The sequence below is a fragment of the Ostrinia furnacalis genome, unplaced genomic scaffold (assembly GCF_004193835.3).
Source record: "Ostrinia furnacalis isolate ACB-3 unplaced genomic scaffold, ASM419383v2 OfSCF7452, whole genome shotgun sequence".
In the NCBI taxonomy this organism is placed as follows: Eukaryota; Metazoa; Arthropoda; class Insecta; order Lepidoptera; family Crambidae; genus Ostrinia; species Ostrinia furnacalis.
In genome coordinates this window covers 278331-306291 of record NW_021137691.1, presented here as the reverse complement: position 1 = coordinate 306291, position 27961 = coordinate 278331, and the positions used below count along the sequence as shown (strand labels likewise).

The 27961-nt window shown below is 38.3% G+C and overlaps 4 protein-coding genes across 6 annotated transcripts; 2 read left to right on the top strand and 2 right to left on the bottom strand.

Annotated features, from left to right (window-relative positions):
• Positions 1 to 317: 317 nt before the first annotated feature.
• LOC114364580 (collagen alpha-1(IX) chain) lies at positions 318 to 14964 on the bottom strand. 3 transcript variants are annotated; one of them, XM_028320778.1, is made up of 23 exons: positions 14890 to 14964; positions 10470 to 10534; positions 9737 to 9941; positions 8671 to 8863; positions 7667 to 7744; positions 7150 to 7236; positions 6598 to 6666; positions 6387 to 6446; positions 6177 to 6248; positions 6030 to 6092; positions 5716 to 5808; positions 5301 to 5403; positions 5046 to 5098; positions 4634 to 4742; positions 3757 to 3845; positions 3328 to 3435; positions 2957 to 3073; positions 2109 to 2225; positions 1836 to 1890; positions 1562 to 1660; positions 1118 to 1285; positions 968 to 1030; positions 318 to 773 (listed from the first exon to the last, which is right to left on the bottom strand). In XM_028320778.1, the coding sequence occupies exons 1-23, from the start codon at positions 14901 to 14903 to the stop codon at positions 670 to 672; spliced, it is 2184 nt and encodes a 727-aa protein (XP_028176579.1). In that variant the 5' UTR covers positions 14904 to 14964; the 3' UTR covers positions 318 to 669. The 3 variants fall into 3 exon arrangements, with proteins under 3 accessions (XP_028176579.1, XP_028176580.1, XP_028176581.1); XM_028320779.1 differs by lacking the exons at positions 9737 to 9941; positions 10470 to 10534; positions 14890 to 14964 and adding an exon at positions 9597 to 9700; XM_028320780.1 differs by lacking the exons at positions 8671 to 8863; positions 9737 to 9941; positions 10470 to 10534; positions 14890 to 14964 and adding an exon at positions 8033 to 8148.
• Positions 14965 to 18750: 3786 nt separating this feature from the next.
• Blos1 (biogenesis of lysosome-related organelles complex 1 subunit 1) lies at positions 18751 to 19564 on the top strand. Its single transcript, XM_028320777.1, has 3 exons — positions 18751 to 19005; positions 19089 to 19161; positions 19285 to 19564. Exons 1-3 carry the CDS (start codon positions 18945 to 18947, stop codon positions 19535 to 19537), a joined length of 387 nt encoding a protein of 128 aa, XP_028176578.1. The 5' UTR covers positions 18751 to 18944; the 3' UTR covers positions 19538 to 19564.
• A 402-nt stretch (positions 19565 to 19966) lies between these two features.
• On the top strand, positions 19967 to 22603 carry Pdxk (pyridoxal kinase). The gene is made up of 5 exons (XM_028320782.1): positions 19967 to 20462; positions 20545 to 20788; positions 21036 to 21302; positions 21775 to 21954; positions 22403 to 22603. Exons 1-5 carry the CDS (start codon positions 20367 to 20369, stop codon positions 22519 to 22521), a joined length of 906 nt encoding a protein of 301 aa, XP_028176583.1. The 5' UTR covers positions 19967 to 20366; the 3' UTR covers positions 22522 to 22603.
• A 1519-nt stretch (positions 22604 to 24122) lies between these two features.
• On the bottom strand, positions 24123 to 27838 carry LOC114364578 (lysophospholipid acyltransferase 7). The gene is made up of 7 exons (XM_028320776.1): positions 27253 to 27838; positions 26666 to 26940; positions 26256 to 26407; positions 25855 to 26069; positions 25321 to 25506; positions 25009 to 25141; positions 24123 to 24311 (listed from the first exon to the last, which is right to left on the bottom strand). Exons 1-7 carry the CDS (start codon positions 27459 to 27461, stop codon positions 24123 to 24125), a joined length of 1359 nt encoding a protein of 452 aa, XP_028176577.1. The 5' UTR covers positions 27462 to 27838.
• Positions 27839 to 27961: the final 123 nt, after the last annotated feature.

Genomic DNA, 27961 nt, shown 5'->3' with positions numbered 1-27961 from the left:
TTTTTAAGTTGCCTGAAGACACTGAGAGGTAAATAAGTAGTTAATATTATTCATGATAATTCATGCTAAATCACGTATTTCCTCCGCCATTTTCTGCAGATTGGCACCTCACGTCACATGATTTTACCGAAGTCAGCCCTATAGCTTCGGCGCAGTACCGATCACTGACGTTTGTCAACAAAACTTCTGACAAACTTGCTTGACTCTTGAGACAAGCTAAATTACACCATATTGTTAATGACATTGAGCATACATTTCTTTAAATACCTTCGCGAAGTAAAACTTCTGTACGTAGTACTTATTATTATTCTGTGGTATTTATGTTTATTTAACAAATAATCTCAAATAAGTACATAAAATTCGTTCTTTACATTATCTTGTAGTTAAATGCACTGGTACATTATAAATTTATGTTTTACGCATAGACAAAAAAACTGCAAACGACCATTGACACAATTGCAAAGTCACTCGGCATTATACAGGGTGAATTTATTAAGTATCAAGTTTTTTCTTTAATATTATTTTTTATATCTCTTTTATTGGGTGGCATTTTTGTTAACATCGGCATCGTTACTTCTTATTGAGCATTTTCTTATTAAATATTTGCCGCTATAAACTTTTAACTGTACATTTTAAGTATCCTATAATCACATGGTATTTGTACTGTTTCTACGGCCCCTTTTGATTCCCCATTGGCATGTATGAGTAGTAGGCGGGCGCGGGGCAGTCGCAAGTGCCCCGCGGGCCAGGAACCCCCCGGGGGCCAATGGAACCTGCACAAAAAATATGAAACTAGTTGGAAAATTAAAAAAAAAAGATTAATTTAGATACTTGACACCATAAAATAACTATCCCAAAATAAATGTTCATTTAACTTAATTTTAACATCGCATGCATAATAGGCAGGTTGTCTACTACAGTAAATGCTTATTTTGCAAAAAAAAAGACAAAAGCAAATCAAGCTTACCTTCTCTTCCTGGATCACCTCGTTGACCTGTTCTACCCTCTGGACCTGGTGGGCCTATAGGACCTGTAATAAAAATATTTATTTATGATCATAAGTAATTTTGACCATTGATTTGCAATACTATAAAGACCCTTTCGCCTCTGCACTGACCTGTAATCCCCCGGGGGCCCTCAGGCCCAGGTAGCCCCTGGCCGGTCGGGCCTCTTTCCCCTTTGTCCCCCTTCTCGCCGCGGGGCCCCGCGTCCCCTGGTCTGCCCGGCTCCCCGGATTCACCCGGGTACCCGCGGGGACCCGTCTCACCAGGATCTCCTTGGATTCCTGTTAAACAGTATACGTTTCATCTGTAAAGATTGAACCAAAGGGGTATTTTTGTTCGCTTTTAACCCGATGATCGAAAAAATAAATAGGTAAAACACTTTTGTAGAAACAAGGGTTTTGACTTGCTACTTATACGAGTATAGGGTGGAATTTTGTAATGCCACCTGAAGGGAAAGTAGGTACTCTTCTTAATACTGTGGATAGAAAAAAATACTCAAAGAAAACATTTTTTTATTTTTATACATAATATATGACTGTACTATATCAAATACTTACCCGGGGTACCAGGAGGGCCGGGTCGGCCTGGTGGCCCCCTCCTTGTCACCGTCACGGTCGGGGGGCTTGTCATGCTCACTGTTAACTCTCTTAGCCGTTCTGAAAATTACATTATTACACCTACTATACAATGAAAAGGTAAAGGTAAATAAACTATCTGTAACTTTGTGAAAATGTAAAAAGTAATTTCTGGTACTACAAATTCCTGTAGTGAGCCTTTATTTACAATTTATGATCATTCATAATTTTGAGTGATGTATATTACAAGACTTACCACTGATTATGTCTGAGCAGATATTTCTCACTTCATCTTCTGTCATCGACTGTGCCTAGAAAAAAGATACAGATTGTTTTTGTGAAATATGCCTCTATTCAATAATCTCAATAGAGATGATTCATGTAAAGGTGTTCAATTATGAATGACAATATCATTTAACATTTTACCTTTACAGGAAAAAAATCCTTTTATCCCTAAGGGAATGAAAACGGGGGTCCCATGTTTACGCGAGCAAAACCATGGGCAAAAGCTAGTAAGTTTACAACTTGCCTGAAAAACAGAGCTTTGAGGAGCCGGTAATCCGGGCGCGCCACGAGGCCCGGGTGTTCCCGGTATACCGTCCAGTCCATCTTTTCCTGGCAGGCCTGGAGTACCTGCTTCACCTTTCTATGAAAATAAATAAAAATAATGGGTCTTCTTCTTGTCGTGTCGACAATAAACCTGCACAAACTCCGCCACAAGAGTGGCGTTGTCAGTAGCCTTCATTAAATCTTCCTGCGTGCAGTTGTTTGGGCACGCAAGGCACGACATCATATGCTTCGATATGGGGATAATCCCACCTCTCTTCTAGTTTGGATCACTACTCGTACAGTGGGTAAACTTGGCTGTTATTTTAATATAGTAAATGTTCATGAGTCTAACAACAGAAGATCGCTATCAAGCATGTGGAGAACATGCAGGCAGAGGCATTATAAATAACTTAACTTAAAATAAATCGAACTGCCTAAGGCGGGAATCGAACCCACGAATGCAGAGGCATATGTCACTGTGTAAATGTGACGTGTTAGCTGTAATCAAGAATGGATATGGATGAATGAAGCGAGCATTTCACGATTTGTAAGTACTAATTTAATTAGTCTACACAAATAAAGGTAATTTTGATTTGATTTGATTTTGAAGGATGCTTCTGAGGTCGGTATGTCCCACACCAAAATACTATACGTCCCTCCAGACCAGGAACATAAGTCAATCATAAATCATCAGCAATTTAATGGATAGAATTTTGTGGAAGATAGTTAATAAAGAGAAGAGAAGGTCGAAAGATCCCAATGGGTCGAGGTGCACCACGCTACATAGTGGGCCTATTTATAAGTGTTCGTAAATTAGTATTTCCTTACCTCTCCCCTTTCGCCTTGCGGGCCCGGCGGGCCGGGTACGCTAGTCCCTTGAGCGGCAGTTACCACCGCCCCTGGTGGTCCGGGGGGGCCGGTCCTGCCTGGTGAACCCTCTGGACCCTACAAAAATTACTTTATTTATGAAATATACAAGGTCACTTAGTATGGATTGCACAAAAAACATTGATTCTATGGCTTAACAATTTACCAAAAAAAAAGGAATTTCATATCTTACAAAAAACACGACAATATTTTTTGAGAATTTTGATATTGTTTCTATAGGTTTTTTTTATCAACAACGAGGAAGGTCTTTGTATTTGAGCAGTAGAAGCAATTCTTTTTGTCTGATCCTTACATTTCAATTTAAGTCGTACCTGTGGGCCTTCAACTCCTCTTTCTCCTTGTGGGCCAGGTAATCCTGGGAGGCCTCTCTCACCAGGAATGCCTGGTAATCCGGGTTCACCGTGGAGGCCTGGTGGACCCTAAACACATATTTTAAAGGCACGAATGGGTTAATTGTCATCTACACTTCTACACTATAATATTATAAAGAGGAAAACTTTGTTTGTTTGGTTGTAATGAATAGGCTCAAAAACTACAGGACCGTTTTTAAAAATTCTTTCACCATTCGAAAGCTACATTATCCACGAGTAACATAGGCTAAATTTTATTTTGGAAAAAAATAGGGTTCAGGGGTCCACGCGCGCGAAGCCGCGGGCGGAAAGCTAGTTGTCTTATATAACTAGACTTGTTTAATTTTGATTTTTAGTAACAGACGGACCAAAACCTTTAAATATCCTTACCATAGCACCATTTAACCCTTGTGGTCCTCTTTCCCCCGGTCTTCCATCTTGACCTGGTCTACCAGGCGAACCTCTTTCACCTTTAACTCCTATAAAAGGTTTAAAAAATTATAAACAGTAATTAATTATGCTATACAGGGTGTCGCTTTAATATGGATCAAACAGAAAAGATTAAATTCTACTTCTCAAATGCAACAACTTTTCCCAAGACATGGAAGTTAAAATATTTAAAAAAAAAAGATCATTAATCAGCATCAGTATGGGCTTTTAAATAACAGATCAAACTATTCATAGTATTTTCACATTAAGGCTGTAAGGTTCAAAATACTATACTCTACAGCAGGGGTGGCCAACTTGATTAGACATAAGATCTACTGTTTACTAACGAAACCCTGGGTGATCTACCACTTACATACTTTTTGTAATCGCTTAGTATAGTACACAATCGTTCGTTTCAGTCAAATGACGTCCACTGCTGGACAAAAGCCTCCCCCAACGTTTTCCATAATGAACGATCCTGCGCTGCCCGCATCCAGGCTCTTCCCGCGACCTTTACCAGATCGTCGGTCCACCTAGCAGGAGGCCTGCCCACGCTACGTCTTCCAGCCCGTGGTCGCCACTCGAGAACTTTCCTGCCCCAATGGCCATCGTCTCTACGAGCTATGTGCTCCGCCCACTGCCACTTGATTTTAGCAATTCTGCGAGCTATGTCGGTTACTTTGATTCTCCTGCGGATCTCCTCATTTCTGATTCGATCACGCAGGGAAACTCCGAGCATAGCCCGCTCCATCGCCCTTTGTACACAATCATCTAGTATTTTTTGCCTTGCCACGATCGACTGGACTAATAGGTTGGCCACCCCTGCTCTACACCTTACCTGATACCAATGAAGAGTTAAAGTTGGCTACAGGACCTGGTGGGCCTTGTGGGCCTGGTTCACCTCGCAGACCGATCGCGCCTGGGGAGCCGGGAGGACCTGGTTGACCCTAACAAGATAACACTATTAATCTACACTTATTATAAATGCGAAAGTAACTCTGTCTGTCTGTCTCGCTTTCTCGCCTAAACCACTGAAGCTATTTTGATGAAATTTGGCATAGAGATAGTTTGAGTCCCGGTAAAGGACATAGGATAGTTTTTATCCCGGTTTTTGAAACAGGGACGCGCGCGATATTTTTTTCTGTGACAGTCAAAATTCCACACGGGCGAAGCCGCGGGCGGAAAGCTAGTAATAATATACATTATAAAAGATATTATGCTGAGCTGAGAAATAAATGAAGGGCTCTTACATCTCTACCAGGTACTCCAGACAACCCGGGTAGCCCTGAATCACCAGGTTCTCCTGAAAATTTTAGCAATATTTTAATCTGTTTACGATAGGTACACTATTATATATTATATAAACAAAGGTTTGTAAATGAATTAAAACATAAAAATCGTACTTAGATCTAATATATCGATTGAAAATTGAGACAGAAACTATTTTTTTGTTATAAAGTTTATATGACCCCACAAAAAATAAAATCTAAAGCGATTACTTTTACCTTTGTCACCAGGCTCTCCTTTTTCCCCTCTTAGGCCTCGCTGACCAGGCACACCAGGCGCCCCTGAGGGTCCTGGTAGGCCGTTATACCCACCTATGGATCCCTGAAATAAGAAAACTCGCATTATTTATACTTTCAAACCTCAGAATACCTCTAAAAAGAATGGTTTTGGACGATGTCTTAATACCTCTTACTATTCCTACTTCATACTATTCCACACAATTTTATTACAGAGCGAATGTATGCATCATTAACGAAACAATTAATATTAAGGAGTAACATTAAAGTCAGCTCGTTCAGTGTGCAATACCTATTTAGAAAGTAAACTCGCATCTAAACCGTCGATAAAATGTCCTGTATAAGGGTCAATAGAAATAGGAAAAAAATATGTAAAATATTTAGGTATTTAACTTACGTTAAAGAATCCGGGTAATCCCGGTTCACCTTTGTCGCCTTTAATACCGGGAGCTCCAGTTAGCCCGATCATACCTTGCATTCCTCTTTCACCCTATAAATATAAATTATTACTGTATTTTTAAAAAAAGTACATATATACATTAAAACTAAGGTTCCGTTACCCAGCTGTTAAATAAAAATAGTGTAGATCCAAAAGTTTCATTTTCCGCGCCAAAAAATTTAGGTAATAATTTTGATCATGAAAGCAAGAAAAAATTACAAATTCATTGGTACAAATAAATGTTTAAAAGATAAAATGAATAAAAATATTACCGGTAACCCTGTATATCCTCTTGGGCCTTGCAGGCCCATTTGTCCTGGGGGGCCAACTGGTCCCTACAAACATTAAGTTTTATTTTTACATCTAAAATACGTATTTCAATCGATTATTTATTTATTATATTGTAATATAGGACTTACAGCAGGACATGTAACATTACACACTTCTCCCATCGGCGGTAGCTCATTTTCTTGTGAACCTAAGTCAAAAAACTGGAAGAAGAATTGATGGCTTTTTAATGATTTTATTAAAATTCCAAGGTAAATATTAAATTCTTATAAATAAGTATAAATCCTTTGAGTAAAATTATATTAGGTGGTCACTTTATTATGAATAGCAATAACTAGTACCGTCACTTCAGAAGTAGAGACTGGCACTTCCGAGGTAGCAATAAGAAACTCTGAGGCTTGCTGAAACAAAAATATTAAAATAACAAGTCATTTACACGAAATAATTAATTAATGAACAATAAGGCCCGGTTTCTATAAGGGAGTCGAGCCGTCAATTTTTCTATTTATAGAATTTGACAGCGGCTGCGAGGCGGCGCGTGGTAATACTTACAAGCTCTTCACAACTATCATCTTTCAACAAGTAGCGACTGCAGCTTAAAGACAACCATTGCAGGTCTATCTGGAAACGGAACAAAAAACTTGCTTGTGATAATCTTACAAAAAACACCCTGTATGTTTATTCAACAACGATGCTTGCAGTGAAGCAGCAAATCGTACGCACAAAGTTTAATAGAGCTCTGTGATTGGTTCATATGTCACCCTGTGCGTTCATACGAACTGTAAGACCTCATAGTAATGTTTGTGAATACGGTTGTAATTCTGTTGCTCTTATCATTGGCTCATAAAAATGCTTTTAAAATATTTGCTTAATTCATTATTCTAGATGTTCTGCGGTTTGCGGTCAAGTCAAATAAATGCAGCCCGCACCTGTCAGTTTGCATTCTTTGCTCGTGCCTTGATAGTGAAGGCTTCATAGTGACTATCAGGTAAATTTATAGAGACCGACAATGTTGTTCTACGGACTGCGTTCGCTTTGATCGCAAACCGCAGAACGTATCCAGTGTGGCAAATCCTTTAGGTTTAAATTTTTGTAAACACTTACGTGAGCAGGTGTTCCGTCGTCATTGGACACGATGGAGACAGAGGTGGCATTGCTGAAGTCATGTTTTGTCACATTTTCTGGTTTCAACTGAAAACCAAGAAACTGCAGTGAGCTTGTGAAAATAGTTTACTTGATTAAACGAGAGTTACATGCGAAGGATTCAGGCTATGGATTTTCTTTTTCTTATATAAATACTTTTTGCTGACAAGGCCTTTAAACACGGGCGTGACTCTTACTTACAAACTGAATGTTTTTGAGCCTGGGAGGGGAAAGACTGGTCCAAAGGGAGCAGTTTTACCCAGGAAGGTCAGTTTAGTCCAAGAGACTTATCCAGGGGACGGGGCCGTTTGATCCGGAAAACAGTCTGGTCTGACACTTAAGAACGACATATAAGATTAATACCATTTCCAGAGACAGCAGCTGCCCCCTCCTGACTCCCCTACGGTACCCCCATTCCCATACAGTTACACCCTGTATACAATATTACGGCAATAAAAAATTAATGATTGAATCTTACCTCAACACAGTCGACCGCAACATGGATGGTATCGTTCATGAGAGCAAAATGAACTTTGTGCCAGCCGGGTGTGAATAGCTGGAAAGAAAAAGTATAAGATTAGGTAGTCGAAAACCTAACTCGTCGAAAACGTTAACAGTAACTTTCGTATCCATCGTAAAAAAACCTATCTTTTCGAAAATTTAACTCGTCCAAAACCTAACTAATAAAAAACAAGTTACCAAATAACTAACAAATTTTACAAAATAGCAAATTTTAGTTAGCTAGTTTCTGCTAGGGGTGCTGTACAATCTTTTTTACGCAGTCACTAGTGAAGACGTTTGATGTAAACTCATACTAAGCCCTCTGTCCGAAAACTCAACTTACCGCTTTGCTGTCAAAGATAGTCCTAGAGCCCTGCACGTAGACCGCTATCTTCCTGGCGTTAGGAAGCATGGTCAGGGCGAACTGCAGAGCCTTCCCGCGAGCCCTGATCAGGGCCCGTAGGCATTGAAAGTGACTATTGGAAACCTAGCTTGTTGAAAACCTTCGTTCGTTCGTTCGTTTCAGCCAAATGACGTCCACTGCTGGACAAAGGCCTCCTCCAAGGTTTTCCACAATGCACGCACGCTCCTGCGCTGCCCGCACCCAGGCTCTTCCCGCGACATTTACCAGATCGTCGGTCCACCTAGTAGAAGGCCTGCCCACGCTACGTCTTCCAGCCCGTGGTCGTCGAAAACCTTACATAATTATTACTTTTCGAAAACCTAACTGTCCGAAAACTCAACTTACCGCTTTGCTGTCAAATATAGTCCTAGAGCCCTGCACGTAGACGGCTATCTTCCTGGCATTAGGAAGCATGGTCAAGGCGAACTGCAGTGCCTTCCCGCGAGCCCTGATCAGGCAGGGCCCGTAGGCATTGGAAGTGACTATTGGAAACCTAACTTGTCGAGAACCTAACTCGTCGAAAACTTCACATAATGATTACTTTTCGAAAAACCTAACTGTCCGAAAACTCAACTTACCGCTTTGCTGTCAAATATAGTCCTAGAGCCCTGCACGTAGACCGCTATCTTCCTGGCGTTAGGAAGCATGGTCAGGGCGAACTGCAGGGCCTTCCCGCGAGCCCTGATCAGGCTCCAGGCTCTGCGCTGGCCGTTGGCGTTGAAGGTGCCTACCACGCTGAAGTACTCGGGCAAGCCGGTGGGGAACACCTCTCTGTAATAAAAAAAACATTTTTTTGCAAGAAAATAATCATAAACGTTAGTGCCTACCTTACAGAAATGTTTAATCACGAGTTTTTTCTGGTATACAAGCCACCAAACTTCTTGTGTCCAGTTTACACTTAGCACCATTATACCAACGTAATACTTACTACAAGGTAGGTAAGGTCTAACCCCTGGTCCGAATATGTAGCCCTTTGCAAGTCCTGCCAGCCTAACATCATCTTGACTTCAGGAGCGCGCGGCCAGTCCAGGCGGTACACAGCTAGTCGATCGTAGTAGGCTTCAAAGACAAGGAAAGCCTAGCCCCTTTTTTTCTGGGTCCAACTCTGTAAGACAGTTGCTAGTCTTGGGAGGCTAAGGTAAAGGGGTCCACGTCTTGTGACGCCAGGAGCCCGCGGCCAGACCAGCCTGTATATCTCTATCAGATCGAAGGTAGTACTTACTTTAAAGGCAGAGAAAGCTCAGCCCCTACTCCGACTCTGAAAGCCTTTTGTAAATCCTGCGAGCCTTGCGCCATCTCGACCCCAGGAGCGCGAGGCCAGTCCAGCCGGTATACTGCTATCAGTTTGAAGATAGTACTCACTTCAAAGGCAAAGAAAGCTTAGCCCCTATTCCGACTCTATAAGCCCTTTGCAAGTCTTGGGAGACTTGCACCATCTTGACACCAGGAGCCCGTTGTCTAAATCCAGCCGATCCACTGCTATCAGGTCGAAGGTAGTACTCACTTCAAAGGCAGAGAAAGCTTAGCCCCTACTCCGACTCTATAAGCCTTTTGCAAGTCCTGGGAACCTTGCACCATCATGACGCTAGGAGCCCGTAGCCAGTCTAGCCAGTCGACCGCTACCAGGTCGAAGGTAGTACTCACTTTAAAGGTAGAGAAAGCTTAGCCCCTACTCCGACTCTGTAAGCCTTTTGTAAATCCTGTGAGCCTTGCACCATCTTGACCCCAGGAGCGCGAGGCCAGTCCAGCCGGTATACCGCTATCAGGTCGACAGTTTGGAAGTCCACGTCGCCAGGCCGTAGAGAAAAGCAAGGGGTGTTCAAGAGAGGACCCACTGTTGTGGAGTTGACTGTGAAATAGTAACAAAAGTAGAAAAGTAACTGAAAATATTGTAGATGTAACATCGTTAGACCAAACGCCATAATATACAGGATTATTTGTAAAACATCAGCAATCTCGCTGGACTACATAGCTGAAAACTTATGCAACTACTGGTGTTTTAGTCGGCCGTTTGGTGTAGTGGTTCAGAACGGACTACTATGCCGAGAGGTCCCGGGTTCAATTCCCGGCTGGGCAGAAATTAAAATGATGAATTTTAATTTCTGTGACGGGTCTGGGTGTAAATATGTATAATATGTATGTATTTAATAAAAAAAAACTATATAAGTAGTATATCCGTTAAGCTAGCACCCATAACACAAGCATTGAGTTGCTTACTTTGGGGCTAGCTGGCGCTGTGTGAAATTGTCCAAAGATTTATTATTATTATTTATTTACATCAACCCTGTATATGTCATACGTATTTCGCGCCTAGGAAATCTCTATTCAAATAAAAAATATACCAATAACCGGATTCTTTGATTTAATTAGAACTCACATTCCTCTTCGGGAGATTGCCCATTGCTTCCATGCTCCAAATGCAACACCAACACGACCGTGAACCTGAAACAAATGAATTACTATTTGAAGCTGTGGTTGTACCTAATAACTTCAAACACAGGTACCTACAACTGACAACATGTGAACCAGAAAAGAGTGTTTAAATTAAACCTGATTAATTTAACCATACAAGTTATGGTACAGTCAGCGTCAAGTTCGTGACACCTAAAGAAGCCAAGAAGATCGCAGCACGCACGTCTTTGTTATAATTCGAGTAAGGCTGTGTTATCCAACTACTTTTTTTATTTTTGTTTAGCTACTTTGGGCACGTTGCCGGTATCACGAACTATTTGACGCTGATGATTTTCTTCTTAAAAACCCCTTATAACACCTTTGTTCATAATTTTCACATAAAACGCCGGTCGACTTTCCAGAACCACGGTTTAATTTTCTCTTTTGGTGAACTCTTGTCTAACAATTAGGTGTATTAAAAAACCCGTTGTTGTTTATCTAAATGCGACAAATTGGTATTGACCCACATTACGGAAAGAAACCCGACCTACACCATGATTGATGGACGAACCAATCAAGCTGTTTAAAATTCCGCTCCGTGCAGAGACACTGTGTTGCTAATCCGTAGAAATTAGGTCAGAACTAAAAATAGTCATTTACATTTTTTTCCTGTAAAATGCCAAGAAAATCATAAATTATTTAATTTAAACTCGCAAGCTTTTAGAAGCTTCCTCATTCCTCAGATTTAGTTACGAGTATGTGCCACTAATTGGAAAGAAGAGCTGCAAACATTTTTTATTTTAAATTGTGAAATAAGTAGCTACAAATCGACACATTTCTGGCTGTTGAAAAAAGACGCGATAGAGATTTCAGAATGAATTATTGAAATTAACTGAAATTCGTTATACTTTGTTCACATCTTCAGTACTAAACTAGACCATTCTGACCTCTCATTGCCACTACTGTGACTCCTAATTTCTGTATAGCCATGATTCATAGTTGGACGCAGGCCGCTACCTACCGGGCAACATGGAAAGCATTCAGGGAGGCCTATGTTCAGCAGTGGACGTCCTATGGCTGAGATGATGATGATAGCTTGACCGCCAATTACCCCACCAATGCAAGCTGGATTTATCCGATGAGAAAGTTTAAGTACGATAATAAAGAAAAATAAAATAAAAGTACGATTGGACCCACAAAGAAATCAATCAGAAGAAATAGGATAATCGTCAGTGTGATAAGTAAATCTTTTTCAATGCTATCCCCAATTCCCTAGCTGCCATTGTCAGGGTCAGAATCTCAATCCACACCGTAATTGGAATTGTGCTGGTCATCTCTACCAATAGTATTCTTGCTTGTAACGGTGAGACGCTGAACGCGAGACGATCGCTAATCCCGATATGGTGGGATAGACATCTCGATTTCTGCCATATCTTATTTATTAGCGTGACTTTTCTGATTTATTTTCGGAAGACTAAATATAAATTCTTACTGCACTAGCCACAGAGCCGAAGTTTGAAATCTTACAGTTGATAAAAACATAGAAGTTTTCAATAGCTTGGTATAGCTGTAGCACCGCCCTATCACTACTTAAATCTACTCATTTTTTGAAAGTCAATAAGTAAGATTTGAAATTATGTTATAAGCCTACATTCCTCTATCTTATTAGGTTATAACATTTAAGAAAGGAGAATGAGCAAAATGGTCTATGAGCGGCCAACAACGAAATAGTTATTAAATGAAAGTACTATTACTAAGGACTAACTTTTACTATGAACGTAACATTGCAGCTCATTAAGAAAAAAAAATACATGTAGGTAAAATACTTAGATAATATATGCAAAAAAATGTGCATACCCAATTTATAAAATACTTATTAACATTAGTTATGTATTCAAAAGTATTTCGAAACCTCATTATACCGTTTACAAGACTAGCCTATGTACTTTAAATGTATTAATGTATAATAATAATGTACAGTGTGTCCTGATGACGGCAATAAAATATCCTCGTCTTGATGAATAAAATAAATATAATAAAATAGCCTATGTACATTATATTAAATGTATTAATGTAATTATAGCACTGAGTTCTGATGACGTTATCATTATAACTATTTTTGGAGAAGTTGAAAATAAATGTATATGTATTGAAGAAAACAAGTCATTTTATATTATTTCCTTATTTTTTAGGACTTAATCTTAGTTATTAATAAGCTAAATCTCAGGCTTACATATCTAAAATAAAAATGTATTTAATTCCATTAATAATTACACTACAGATATAAAACTTTTTGAGGGTGATTGTAGGGTGATAGTAAATAGAGATGAAACGGATATCCGGTAACTATCCGGTAGGCCGGATATCCGGCCTAAATTTACTATCCGGCCGGATACCGGATAGTAACCCACTATCCGGCCGGATACCGGATATTAAAAAACTACGACAATTTCCTATTAATAAAATGAAATACATAAATCTTTGAGGTAAACATAAATAAAATGGCTTATAATAATGACGGCTTTTATTTAAAGTCCAAAAAGTTACAAAAAGCCATATTAAGGCCTTTAAAAAAACTAATTTCTAAATAGTAAATATCTGTTAAGTCGAAATATTGCCAAATAAAATAGGCGATCTTTTTTTCACTGATGGTCTGATATCATGATGATGCAGTTCAGTCAGATTACGCAGCAAGTAAACTAATTTATTTTTCGCTATTCAATCACACGATGGCAACCGAAATCGCCCGAATTGATCTGCCCCTTAGACAAGTGGCAAAATCTGACATTCTATTCGGACTGATTCGATTTTCAAAAAGTGTGACTAGTCTAGGCTACTAATAGAACCACTGATCGCGTTCAAAGCACCTGTGCGGCGCTAAACTCGTCACGACATGCAACGAGACAATGGGCCAACTATCCGGCCGCCGGATATCCGGCTATCCGGCCTAGCAGCTGGCCGGATATCCGGTATCCGGTATCCGGCCAAACATCTATCCGTTTCATCTCTAATAGTAAACCAAAAAAACAAAAAATTGTTCCTGGCCGCTGATAGACCAAGCGCCATACGATTTTGCCCATTCTCCTTTGTCATTGTTATGTATTGTTTAACAAATTTACACTAAATAAATCTAGCTATTTCAAACTAACCTTGTCCCAAACAAAAATCTTTAATAGCCAATAACCGCGTCCCATTTACGATCAAGTCATCAAATCTCGATGAGAAGGTCAACAACGAATTGAACCTGGCACGGTTGCGCGCGCGCCCCAATTGTGCAGCCTTCGCGCGTCGATCGCTCTGATGGATGTTTAACGGATTTTGACGTCACGAAGTGTCCTTTTCATTTAGCGAATGGACACAATTAATTTTATATTTATTGACACAGTTTTGCTGTTAAGCGCTTTTTTGCCGTAATTGAGAGCGACTGAGAAATTAGCTTTACGAGTATGTGACAGCGAATGCATGCCTTCACATCATAAAAAAACGCCGCTGTCGCGCTTCTAACGCCCTAATGTGAAAGCGCTCTTAGAGCGTAAAGTTTCTTTCGGCCTAGAAGTTTTGGGTTCGATTACCATTTGCTGAAAAAACGCTTTCAGTTCGTTTGGCCAGAATATTTGAAGAGGGAACTTGATTGCCCTAGAAAAAAGGGATCTCCTCGTAGTACTATGTTTAATAAGGCATGTTTAGGGAAGATTTATAACTACCCAGAGCGTAGAACCCTCTCGTTCCAAATATCCCAGACTAGATGATCTAGGACCTAAGAGATCTCTATTAATAAAGTGAATAGGTAGTATACTGTTGCGAACTTGAGTTGTAATAAAATGTCATCGACTTTCCTTTTTTGTTGTTACATAAGAATCTACAACCATTATGACCAGTCAGTGTAATGAAAAAATCTAGTCGCATTAACAAAAAATTTAGCTAGATATTTTCCTACATTTTTAATGTTTTTCTCGAAGCACGATTATGCCATGTAGCTATGCAGGTAGAAGCTTATTATTTGTAATTTCTAATTAATGATTTAGTTGACAATTTGCAAATTGACTGACGACTTTTAAAATTAAGCTACATATAGAGACAGCTAATTTAAACCTAATTACCTTACAAATGCATTTCCAACATTAAACACCCATTTAACGATCAAGTTAATTGGGCTGGAGAGTCATTAAAATAAATAATGCTTTTAAAAACGGTCGTTATCGATGGGGGTTCTTTTAAAAAATACATTTAGGAAATCTTACAATTATTTATCTTCGCTCTTGAAGTTTCTCTACTCTAGAATTTCAGATTATTTTCATATAATTAGGCATTAAAAATATTTTGAAAAACATTTTGCAAAAACGCGCCAATTCCAGAAAAAAAATAAAGCAAAGGAATAAAACTGTACAGCTCAAAATAAAACTCACCAAAAAGGTTTCATGATTCCGCAAAAAATCAAAACTCTAACAACATCACTACACAGGCTTCCAAGTAGACTGAATAGCAACAATGTCTAAAGGAGTCTGTTAATCAATCGCCAGAGATTTGCCCGCCTCCCCGATGTTGTATATCAATTAATTTGTGACAGACTCCCAATGTTTAGCAATTGCGGTTGTGTTCTTTGGAAGCTACATGACTAATATCATATGAGCTAGCACGATGACAAAATTACGAATATAGATCTTATTCAATGGGAAAAGTGATTAGGTCATTCAGGATTGAATATCAACTTTCATGGTTTAACTGCTGTACCATCTACCTATCCTAAATTTTTTGAGTGAGTAATAACAGTGCACAGTTGTACATTTAATTCAATACCTCTAAAAAGTATAATAAAATTGGTCCTCGTGTCATTTGATGTCTAGAGTTCGATTCCCGGTTCGTGTAATAACATTTTGGCTTTTATAGGTCCACATATTACATTATTTTAATACTTACCTACTAATAAATAGATAATTACATCACAAAACAAGGCAAGAATCCCAAAAACGTGTGTCTAGCATCACAATATCTAGAAGAAGGTAAATTTTTGTTGGGCATTTAGCCCAAAGGTTGACTAAAAGAAAATTCATGAAATATTAATTATTATTAGTTATGTTGTATGAATGGATCGAACCAGTGACCGTCAATTCCTATGAGTACAAGATCGAAAAAGAATGTTAATTGGCTCGCAATATCGTTTTCATCAACCTGTAGGTACAGTCATCGCGAAATAGTTAGTTTGTGACGCCCAAAGTAGCCACGCAAACAAACTAGTCCAGTAGAATTAGCTTTTAAATCGGAAATAATTCCTACAAAAGATTTTATTGTTTTAATGGCTTCTTTGGTTGCCCATTAAGACTCTCCTAAGTTTTCGACTTCGACGGAGTTGTGCTTAAGTGGTGGGGGCCCCTAGAGATTGCAAAATCCGGATTTTTCTTAAATCCGGTTTTCCGGATTTGTGTTACGTACAAATCCGGATTATCCGGATTTTTCGAATATTGGGTAAATTTTTTAAACCATCAATTTAATTTAAATAAAACGTAGTTTTTTTCAAAAAGATGTAAGTATTTGAAGAAAAGCGTTTTATTTTATTATCGCGCATGGAATTTATTCCTCTTTTTTTCGGTTTGCGCTACAAGCTTTCGAAATTATTTGAACCTTGCATTATTTTTTTCGTTTTAGTACAAATGCATTTCAGAATAAAAACTTGCTTGTACCTATAAAATATTTTTTTTATTCTTCTTCTTGTCGTGTCGACAACAAACCTACACAGCGTCAGCCCAAAACTCCGCCACAAGAGTGGCGTTGTCAGTAGCCTTCATTAAATCTTCCTGCTTGCAGTTGTTTGGGCACGCAGGGCACGACATCATGTGCTTCGTCGACTGGGGAACAAAACCACACTTGCACTCCAAGTTTGATCCATCTAAGAATCCCTACCTGACACCTGAACAGATTGTCCTTACTACGGCAGACCTGTCTGAAGTCTATAAAGATTTCCAGGTAGGCCAGGGGAGCTCATTTTTTTATTATAATTTTATTTTACACTTTTAAGTTGTATTTCAATCTCAGGGCCCTGGTCATTATTTACGGCCAAAGTGCTCGGGAAGACGAATCCAACGAACTCAAACTCTATAAGTTTCTGCCGTTTCGGTTAGGAGTTCCTATGGCCACCTCCTGATTCATCATCAGAACCCTGAACATTATCTAGCACTTAAGTGCTTGAAAAGACAAATCCAACAAACCCAAATTCGATGAGTTTCCACCGTTTCGTTTAGGAGTTCCTATGGCCACCTTCCGAATCCATCATCAGGACCCTGGGCATCATCTAGCACTAAAGTGCTCGAAAAGACAAATATAACGAACCCAAGTTCGATGCGATTCCGCCGTTTCGTTTAAGAGTTCCTATGGTCACCTCTTGACTCCATCATCAACCCAGCTAAATGGTTGGCGGTATATCCAACAACCTGTTTAGAACTCTTTTAAGGACTTCTCCACAATCACTCCCATTCTCATACAATAACATTTCGAGATGAATTAATGTAAGCAAATCGAATCCGCTGGGTGAACTTGATGGGCGAGGTTGAAGATATCTACTTACACTTGGCCTGCGGATGAATATGGAGAAAACAAAGCTTATGTCCAATGTCCATGTTGCGCCCTACCCAGTTTCGGTTGGAAGCTCAATTCTCGAGATTGTTGACAAGTATGTCTACCTCGGACAAACGATTCAGCTGGGAAGGTCCAATTTCGAGAAAGAGGCCAATCGTCGAATCCAACTCGGCTGGGCAGCGTTTGGTAAACGACGCAACATCTTTTCGTCCAAAATACCTCAGTGCCTGAAGACTAAGGTCTACAGCCAATGTGTGTTACCAGTGATGACTTATGGTTCGGAAACGTGGCCTCGCGTGCTATGGAGAGGGCTATGCTCGGTGTTTCTTTACGAGATCGAATCAGAAATGAGGAGATCCGTAAACGAACTAAAGTCGCTGACATACTAGCCCGACGGATACAAGCTGAAGTGGCAATGGGCAGGGCACATAGTACGCAGAACTGACGGCCGATGGGGCAGCAAGGTTCTGGAGTGACATGCAATAAATAATTTGAATTCGGAGTGGAGGCCGCGTACCGGAAAACGCAGCGTGGGACGTCCACCCACAAGGTGGACCGATAACATCATAAAGGTAACCAGGCAACATGGAAAGCATTGGGCAAGGGGCCTATGTTCAGCAGTGGACTTCCTATGGCTGAGATGATGATGATGATAATGACTTACACTTTAAAACTCAGCGATATGGTGTTTCAGAATCAGCGTCTCGTATAAAACTTACTGGCCGACTAGCGAATTCACTTACGCATGCGGCATATCGCGTTATTGTGCAGGCACAGTGCAGGTGTGAGTGTTGTGCGACGAAGTGCGGGTTCGTTCAATCAAAACTTCGCTTGTTTTGCATCCATGTTGCAATCAATAGATATTTTGGTTTATGATTTTATGATAAAATTTTTGGGGTAAAAATATTCGAAAAAACCGGATTTCAAAGTAAAAATCCGGATTTTTTTAAAGCTTCAAAATCCGGATTTTTCAGATATTTTCGAATTTCGAATAATTCGGATTGCAATCTCTACCCGAAAGGGGCGTTTTTTCGGTTTTCCGGTTATACCACGTAAAGGACTTACCCTATCAAAAAGTGGTCTTCGTGACGGTTGAAGGGCACTTAATCCTGCATTGAATAAGACCAAATTCATATGTTTTGGACAAACCGTTCTCGCGCTAAAGTTCGGCAAAGTAGAAAATATACGTATATTTAATGACCCTCTCCACGTCCAATGGTTTGTTACCCACAGGCTTCCAAGTCTTGAAAAGGGCCACCTCAACCAGTGGNATTGCGAATTTAGAGATGGGTTTCCACCCGGGTAAAAACCCACATGAGGGTAAAAACCCAATAAAAACCCGTTTCATTCCACCCGTGGGTGTTTACACCGGGTGAAAACAAATAATTTTATAATTATTTCAATTGGTATCTTTTCTTTATTTTTATTGAATTTTTCTCATTTAAGTTTATTGATTAATAAGTAATAAATCATATTTAACACTAATATGCATTTATATCGTGGCCAATCGTAAAATTGATCACCTTATGATGATGTGACCAATTATTTTATAAAATGGTGTTATTTCAAGAATCGTTGAACCGATTTAGAAGAAATTTAGTAGGAACACAATAATTTGTGATCATGGCAAGGACATGGAGAAAGAAAAAAAAAAAGTATTGGAATTTATCGACTGAAGTCGCTGTTTGGAAGCAAGTTTGATCGTAGTATGGAAGTTTCCGTACCCTGCTCTATTTCCTATGTATTACTTTTCTCTATGAATGAAAGTCAACAAAACAGTGAAAGAGTTTACGAAAAATCGAATTGTAATACTTTTATTAGATTGCCTGTTTCGTGCTTTAATTGATAGCATCATTGCCCTTCATACATTCCTTGTTGTTGTATAAGAAAAATGTTATCATCACTTATAAAAGAACACCAAACAAAGCAAGCAGCAAAAAGAGTTGTCCAAGGTTTGTACTCAGAAGAAACAGCTAGAAGACTTCTTAATGGTTTCTCCCTCTTCCTAATTATTAAATTCCCTTATGTTTTTCAGAACAGAAACGCAAGGAATGTATTGCAGCTGCAAACGACTTAACACAAGCATTAGTAGATCATCTAAATGTTGGGTGTGTACTAACTACATTAGAAAATTAATACAAACCACAGAAAGTCATAGTACAAATATAAACTTAATATAATTGTAGTAAAATACATTATCACAGCATTAAATATTGTTCTAATAATTCCAGGGTTGCCCAAGCATACTTGAACCAGAAAAAGTTGGATGCCGAAGCCAAACTCTTGCATCAGGGTGCAATAAACTTTGCCAAACAAACACAACAGTGGCTGGCTCTTGTTGAAAACTTCAGTAGTGCATTGAAAGAAATTGGAGATGTAGAAAATTGGGCACGGAGCATTGAAAATGATATGAAAATAGTAACAGATACATTAGAAAGAGCATACGAAATGACTCAGGAGCAACCTAATACTAGTAGTCAATAGATAATTAAATTATTGTGTTTATCATGATGGTTTAATTTAATTTGAGATACCTATCCATTTAAATAAGAATTAACCCCTATGTTCCCTTCCCGGATGATTAGTATGCATAGCCGGGCACTAAGCGATTAAGCAAATACATAAAATAGACAAATTAGAAACACATTAATTTATAAACTGCCTTAGGCTTTCTGTAATGTTGGCAATTTTAAGATAATTCATTCTTTATTTCTAAAAACTACCTTCAACTATAAATAGTTTTGAATTTGCTTTTATTTGATTTGGTTTTTGCATCTGCATACGAATAGCAATCAAAAGAAAATGGTGGTAAAACGAAACGCAACTGACAGGACACAAAACGTCGACTGTCATTTTGGTCATTTTACTGACCTGCCAATTTTGGCTGTCACACACTGCAATACAGTTGGTAAAATAAACTTAATATCGTGGTTGCTAAAGTTCAAATTACTTTTCGTACGATTCTTGCATAAAAAAAATAGGAATTGTTCTTATCATTTCGTATCAAAACCTTATCATCTCGTTTAAATAATAGATATCTAAGAGCCAATAATAACTTTACGATTTGACCTAGTTCGTGCGCAAGTTATCTCTTCAGTCCTAATAATTAACATTAATAAACTGTTCGTTTCACAAGTGTCGTAAACAAGTTTCATTCTTCAATTGGTTCAGATAGGTTATTGTCATCTACATTAATGGCTCTGTAGATCTGTAGTAGCCGAAAGATAAAGTCGTTTATTAACTGCTGAGTAAGGCAGTCGTACAGAGTGCTAATTCTCTACATTCCACAAACGTTCAACAACTTGAGAACATCATGAACTCGTCAGATTCTACTCCTCGGGTGCTCTCCATCCAAAGCCATGTTGTCCATGGTTATGTGGGAAATAAAAGTGCTGTATTTCCTCTACAGGTATGTTTTGTAATATTATGACATTCTGTAGTAGATGCACTGCTTATTTATGTTATTAATATTATTTTATTTGTAATTATAGGTTCTCGGCTTTGAAGTAGACTCTATAAACACAGTGCAGTTCTCAACACACACAGCATACAAATACATTAAAGGGAATGTACTGAAGAATGAGGAATTAGAAGAATTAGTACAAGGTCTAACATTGAATGAGGTTGATTACTACACTCATTTTCTAACTGGCTACTCAAGGTCTCCAGATTCATTGAAGCAGATTGCCGAAATTATCAAGAAATTGCGCCAAAAAAATCCAAACTTAGTTTATGGTAAGATGGCTTAAAATGATTATTTCCTAAAAGTTATCTGTTATTTACTATTGTCGCATCTTATATTCTTAGAAACTGTTGAGTGATCAATTAAAATATGTGTACCTTAATTAACCACTCAACCTATGGGCCTATGTATTGTGGGAGAAACAATCAATATAATTACCATTAAAATGTATGATTAATTTATCAAAAGAACTTATCCAGAATTTTGTACATATTTTGAGATGCTCGACTTAAATTACAGTATGTGATCCAGTGATGGGTGATAACGGAAAAATGTATGTGCCGGAAGAAATACTACCTGTCTATCGTGACATAGTAGTACCATTAGCAGACATACTTACTCCAAATCAATTTGAAGCAGAGTTGATAACTGGCATCCAAATGAAGGACCTAGATGGTGCTTTGAAGGTTGTCCGAGCGTTACACGATAAGGGAGTCAAAACTGTAGTCATATCTAGCACAGATCTAGGAGATGATAAGACGATGATCGGAATTGCTAGCACCAAAGGTTGGTTATTATATTGATAATTATTTTTCTATTTATAATTAAATGCTAGTTTCTATTTATAATTATTTGTGGTAGTAACTAAAAATCATTAATATAAACCAGTCATCTCCAGGCAGCGTTAAAATAAGCAAGATATTTTGTATCATCGTTCATTTGGACTAATTCTTGTAACTTTCCATATGACCTTCATAACTTTATTGACAGTTTTCAAATCATTCTTTATCAGTTGCTAACCTATTATGTATTTACCTTACTCAATTTCATCATAAGAGGTAACAATGTAGCAATCAAACATTATCACATTTGAAAACAGGTGTTGTTTGATAAGCGTTTATGACTTCATGTAAATTAAAAACTTAAGATTTATAACCTACCGTAAACTCTTATTAGAACCACATAAAATGCTGTTTAGGTTGTTATGCTGACATCTATTGTACCTAGAGATTTACTTTCCTTTCTAAAATTTTCACAGGTTCCTGCTACAAAATTGAAATGCAAAAGCATGATGCCTCATTCACTGGTACTGGTGATCTTCTTGCTGCACTGTTCTTGGCCTGGTCCCACAAGACTAATAATAATGTAAAGCTGACGTTAGAGAAAACTATTGCTACCATGCAGAGTATCGTTAAGGATACCTATCAGAGAGCGCGAGGTGAGACGATTAACTAGTTAGGGTTTATAAACGCATGAGTATTTTTGAGTCTAAGGATACCTAGATGAAATTAATTTCTAGAAATAATGAGGTCTACTGACTTTACCGTATTTTGAGCTCACACTAGCGAATGACGTCCTAATTATATAGAGTGGCGCCACCTGAATGTACTGCAAATCAATCAGATAGTCCTGCTATCGCTTCACCGCTCGCTAGGCGATGCCATTGTCTTACGCTATAGTGCCCTGTGCCGTCAACTGGGTAAAAGTGTAGCCGCGGGATACGAAATCGCAGGCACAAGCTAGTGCTTTTAGGATAATATCTTATCTATGATTTTAGACGACAAAGGTATCACGTAAAATGCATCCTAGGCCTACTGATTTCGCTTAATATTATTTAATGTACAGTATGTTAAAGAAAGGAAAATTTATTTGTTGTATTTTTCCAGCAATTCAAGCAACTGGTAAAGTAACTCCTGCACTCATCGAGCTGAGGCTGGTCCAGAACAAGAAGGTTATAGAAGAACCTGTCATAGAAATAAATGCTATTGAAATAAAAGCACCGTAAGTCTGCATAATACAAATATCTAGCTTCATTAAATTATAGTGACTCTCGTAATACAGGATGATCTAAATGAAAAAAACTTATTCTTTTAGAAACCTCGAAAAAAGTAATACGACACTTGTGAAAGAGGTTCGTATACGCGTCGCCGAAACTTTTTTCATTGGTCACCGACTGCTTATGAGACCAAAATCACAGGGTATAAAAGATAGCCTTGTATACGAGGGGCCTAAACCTTCCTTTTACCCAAATCACTTTTATCTATTGATAAAAATCGTATTAAAATCTAAGCGTACGGCGACGTGAAAATTTTTAGGTCACCCTGTATAACGATTAGGAGTTACAAATACAATACCTACAATAGGTAGGTACTTGTAATCACTAGCAAAATTTAATTATAATTAAATAAATAATATTTAAAATTAAATGCCTATGGTCTAAGTTAAGACAATAATTAATTTTTAATATTGAACATTAGTCAGACAATAAGGTTTATTTTATTACAGAAAGATATTCCTCTGCTTTTACTGAAAATATTAGCATTCAAAACATATCAATGGGATTATTAATTTATACTCTTTATTTTTAAGTAATTATGTTAGTGATGATGATACTGAATTATTAATCAATTAGTAGTTTACATTAATTTATCTCACATCAGTTACTTTATCCCAACTAATATTATAAATGCGAAAGTAACTCTGTCTGTCTGTCTGTCTGTCTGTCTGTCTGTTACGCTTTCCCGCTTAAACCTCGCAACCGATTTTGATGAAATTTGGCATAGAGATAGTTTGAGTCCCGGGAAAGAACATAGGATAGTTTTTATCCCGGTTTTTGAAACAGGGACGCGCGCGATAAAGTTTTTCTGTGACAGACAAAATTCCACGCGGGCGAAGCCGCGGGCGGAAAGCTAGTGATGTAATAAAAAAACTGATTATGGAATAGTTAAACATTCATTGAATTTTGTTAGTATTGTGTATTCTGGAGGATTATAATACAAGCAGTAAGTTATATGCGGTTAGTTTTTAATGTTTTATAGTACAAATTTTGAAGGATCTAAGTACTTTCTGTAATGATAATACAAACCACGTTTCACCGTAGCTTGTTCAGCATTTATTCTGTTGTTCAAGCCTGTTCAATACAACAGAAATACCTTCATAAAGTAAATACATTTAATTCTAGGACCAATATTGTCTTCCGAGGATATCTCATAGAATTATCAGCGTACCTGTGATATCAGTCCATACCTATTGTTTATTTCGTTGTATAGCGCAGAATTAAATAGTATCTAAGCAATAAAATGTAGAAATGGCACATTTACTGTGTGTGTATTTACGCTTCGTGCTATGTTAACTATTTTGTTTAAATTTATATTTTATGTCAAGTTAATAAATGTTTAAAATGTTGATTTTATGTTTGTCTTTTGCCCAACGACACGCATTTTCTATTTTTGTTTCTTTTTTACATGGTCGGGTCGATACTGTCGATTAGATATGAATAACTTCCTATTCATTTGTTAGACTATGGTTAAAAAACCGTCCAATTCTCAAAATAAAACACCATAAAAAATAAATAATTAATATTAACATCACAAAATTTAAAAACTATTATCTTTTGCTCTTATACGCGACGACAGCGCCTACAATAAATATCAGCAGTATAAAATGAAATATCCAGAATATTGAATGGTAGTAGCGGAGAATCGTACTGGCGTCGGCGATGGCCATGCACGGCGTGAGGTAAATCAGGCAGAACATGCGCATTATCGTGAACCCGATGTTCCAAGGCATTTTCATCTGATAAACAGAGAAGATAAGGATCATAATCCTATGAAATGTTATTTAATAATAGGCTAGTTGCCTAAAAAAATTTTTTACTCCGTAATGTTTAATATCAAAAAATATTGGACACATATATTTTTATTTGTCAATCTAACAAATAATTACATAGTTATGGTGCGTTGAAGTTGCGCACGACGTCACAACGTGCGGCATTTTTAAGCAAGCGTTGACGTCACGGGCCTCTTCTTATGAACTTTGGGGGGCTTTATCTCTTTAAATTTTCATTAGTTTGAAAAAGTAAAAAATACGTGTAGAGTATTTTTTGATAAGTTAACTGACGGACTAATTAAAACTCTTGCTTTTTGACCCAGGCAACATCCCCATTGTAATAATGCTATTGTGCAGCTCTAAAAAAATCCTAAGTGTAAGACATGACTGACAATCATTGATTGCCAAAAAACCCGGTCGCTTTTACAACGCACCTCGCTGGAATGCGACTTCCTCGCACTCACCCGGCACGGGGTGACGGCACGCCGGGTGCGCAGTTAACTCGACAGGGTTGTAAAAAGATTTAATGTTTTCTATTCATATTGATATGGGACGTCTCGAGGAATGGGTTGGTAGTTATCGCTCGTACACAAAGACACACCCCTCTCCCGTCACGTGGCTGGTAAATATTAAAACTAAAAAGCTAAAGAATTTGTATGGTTACCTGGCCGGTAGTATTGTAAAGGGTGCTGTATTCTGCCTCCAGATGAATGTAGACCCACAGAGTGGACGAGACTATCATCTGCTGCAATGACGGCCCTTGCCATACCGCCCACGCAAAGAAAGAACCCGCGCTCCTGAAAAAAAAATATTGAAATAACAATTACCTACATACGCTGTGAATTTTAAAAAATCCCAAGAGTTGAAGTCATCTTCAATGCATTATCCTATTCATTTTAAAGAACCTATTTAATTTTCTAGATATTCTATCTAACCTAAAGTACACAATCTTCAAATATTTTAAAGTGTTTGTTACCTGACTTCTTTGCAGGCGTGGATGAGATTATTGTATATATTCGCCCTAAACCAATATCGAGACGGCATATCCCATCCATTAATGGTATCCCTCATTTTGGGCCCCATGAGCAATTTTTCATTTTGAAAGCATTTAAGCATTGCAAAATTATATTCCTGCTCTAGGGCCACATCGGGAGTGCTGGCACTGCAAAGTAAAAATTCGAAATAGCAAGACAAAATACTTTGTCGTCGGATAACGTTGTAAACGATGACTGAGTCTTATCCGGGTAGCGCAAGACCGTTCGTTGAGGAAATGTGTTAAAGAAGCCTATGTCCGGGAATGGACGGCGCACGTTAGGTTGAAACTACTTATAATTCTTGAACTGCAGCGACAGACCCAAAAGGACTCCGACTCATGTGACTAACGAGTCTTAGTCTTGAAAATAGACTCGAGTTTCTTACAACTATAAGCGACAATGACACCAGGTTTCACTGCAAAAGGTATTGAAAGTGGCAAGTACAAGGAAAAACGCAGAAGCGAGTGTTAACTTACACCATCTTCAGCAGACTGGGTCGTTTCGAAGGCCCATACCCTGGCACGGGTTCACACTTCGCCGGGTACACGCCGAACCCCGCCTCTGTGTAAACGCTCGTACACAGCATCATTATCATTTGGGAGTACAGAAAAAACATCACCAGCAGCGGCATGTTGTATAAAAAGCGGTAATCTGAACCGTGAATATTGTAGAAGTCGTCTTCGTAATAGTTCTATGGACAAAAATGTGTACTTCGCATCATTAAAAGTACCTACAGAAAAGGGTTCCCTTAATCCATAAATGTTCATGACCCCTGTACATGCCTCACTACAAAAACTTGGACGAATTAATCCAAGTACAAAAATTATCTTGGATGCTACGTCGTACTACACCTCCTACAGGAACACGTGTTGGGTACCTGCGCAGAAAACTTCAAACGTAGCAGAATGTATCCGATAGCACAAACCAAAGCTTTTTTTAATTTCTGCTCTGTAATAATTCTGCAGTCCCCCAGTACACCAAACGGAGCTTTGAAGTGGTCGTAGAAAATTTTCCACCTGTAATATGGACCTGAAAACAAACCGAAACAGGAAATAACTCCAATAATGTTAATCAAATATCCACAAAGCCATAAGTAACACTACAAAATGTAAAATTATTTCATTTAGGGTAACAGTACTCTTGGGTGTCAATGACACAATATTTCGTTTCGTGACACACCAGATTCTTGTATAACATTTGCACTCCAAGAATGTCACGAAATTTTTGCTAGCCGGTCCGAGCAATAAAGGACATCACACTAAATAAAATTAAATAGTAGGTATATACCTTTATGTAACCCAATAAAGAAGTAAGTGTAAGCAATGATATCCACAGCAGTCGGCTCTACAAGTGGTATGTCCGAGTCGCCCATAGGCAGCCTAATGGAACTCATCGACCTAGAGGCGCCTGTCTTTTCCAGCGAACTCATCTCAAACGCCAATCCCACCAGTCGCAAGGCTAAGGTCTGGTGCAACCATTTCACGTATACTGAACAACTCAAGTTGAAATGCAAGTATAAGAGGTAGGTCCAGGTGTACACCATGCTTATCTGGTGAACGTAGCTGAAAATGATAGATATTTATTAGCATAATATTTGTATACACAAAGCACCTAATAGTATTGAAATGAAGACGCTCTAATTTCTGTTTGACCCCAAAAGGTTGACTGAGAGAGAACGCCTTAAGGCATTTATTTGGTTTGGCTTTAGTACACAAAAGTACTTATTCTTATCTATGTACATAAAATAAAGAACGAAATGAATAAAAATGTACGTGTAGCTTGATAATGGTATAAAAGCCAAAAGGGGCATTTTTTAAAAGGACGAACCTACAGTATAAAGAGCTAAATCAGAAATAAAGATAGTATGTACTGACCGTTTATCACAACATTTGATTATAACAACGTTTCCCCACACCATCAGCACTGTATGGTATATGTGCTGGCCGCAGATCAGGCAAGCCACCAGGATGCCCAGGCCCACGCCATAGTTTCTCTTCATGTCCGCATTCTCGATCTTTTTGTAATAACTTGCCAGGGATATACATATGAACAGTGAGCTGTAGTACACTACTTCGTCTAGCATTGCAATTTGCTAACATTGATTTGAACTATTTGAGGTATAAATCCATTGAAATTTGCAGATTCACATCTTGTTTTTGTGTCAATTTTGAAATTTTGGGTCAGTTGACATTTTTGTCAGTACCAAAGACAATTTACCTCAGCATAAATTATCTCTGGTTATAAACTTATTGATAAGGTTTTAACATGTTTGTACAAAAAATATCTGTGGCACCTTCCTGTTTTGGGATCTTGATATCAAAGCAATAACAGATATCTAAAAACTTGTTTTAAAGCGAAATGTTTTTAAAGTGTTGTGATCAATTCATATCAAGTGTAAACCTAGGCGCAGACCACCAACTTTTTGTCGGCCGATAGTTCAGTCGGGCAGTTAAGTAATCAGTATGGGCATGTATGGAATTGCGCACATTGCACAGATTGATTCTTCATACAAATTAGAATCGCGCCCAACTATCGGCCGACTAAAAATCGGTGGTCTACGCCAAGTCTAAATGGAATAAAAAA

What these genes read in the sequence shown, in the direction of transcription:
- LOC114364580 (XM_028320778.1), bottom strand. An exon ending in CTGCTCAGACATAATCAGTG is followed by an intron (nt 1,661 to 1,835) that starts GTAAGTCTTGTA and finishes TGTAATTTTCAG; the next exon opens with AACGGCTAAGAGAGTTAACA. An exon ending in GGGCCCCCGGGGGATTACAG is followed by an intron (nt 1,031 to 1,117) that starts GTCAGTGCAGAG and finishes TTTTTATTACAG; the next exon opens with GTCCTATAGGCCCACCAGGT.
- Blos1 (XM_028320777.1), top strand. Translation starts at nt 18,945, where the DNA reads ATGTTATCATCACTTATAAAAGAACACCAAACAAAGCAAGCAGCAAAA. An exon ending in AGCAAAAAGAGTTGTCCAAG is followed by an intron (nt 19,006 to 19,088) that starts GTTTGTACTCAG and finishes TATGTTTTTCAG; the next exon opens with AACAGAAACGCAAGGAATGT. An exon ending in GTAGATCATCTAAATGTTGG is followed by an intron (nt 19,162 to 19,284) that starts GTGTGTACTAAC and finishes TAATAATTCCAG; the next exon opens with GGTTGCCCAAGCATACTTGA.
- Pdxk (XM_028320782.1), top strand. Translation starts at nt 20,367, where the DNA reads ATGAACTCGTCAGATTCTACTCCTCGGGTGCTCTCCATCCAAAGCCAT. An exon ending in AAATCCAAACTTAGTTTATG is followed by an intron (nt 20,789 to 21,035) that starts GTAAGATGGCTT and finishes CTTAAATTACAG; the next exon opens with TATGTGATCCAGTGATGGGT. An exon ending in CGGAATTGCTAGCACCAAAG is followed by an intron (nt 21,303 to 21,774) that starts GTTGGTTATTAT and finishes AAATTTTCACAG; the next exon opens with GTTCCTGCTACAAAATTGAA.
- LOC114364578 (XM_028320776.1), bottom strand. Translation starts at nt 27,461, where the DNA reads ATGCTAGACGAAGTAGTGTACTACAGCTCACTGTTCATATGTATATCC. An exon ending in GTTTGAAGTTTTCTGCGCAG is followed by an intron (nt 26,070 to 26,255) that starts GTACCCAACACG and finishes TTTTGTCCATAG; the next exon opens with AACTATTACGAAGACGACTT. An exon ending in TTTACAATACTACCGGCCAG is followed by an intron (nt 24,312 to 25,008) that starts GTAACCATACAA and finishes TCTGTTTATCAG; the next exon opens with ATGAAAATGCCTTGGAACAT.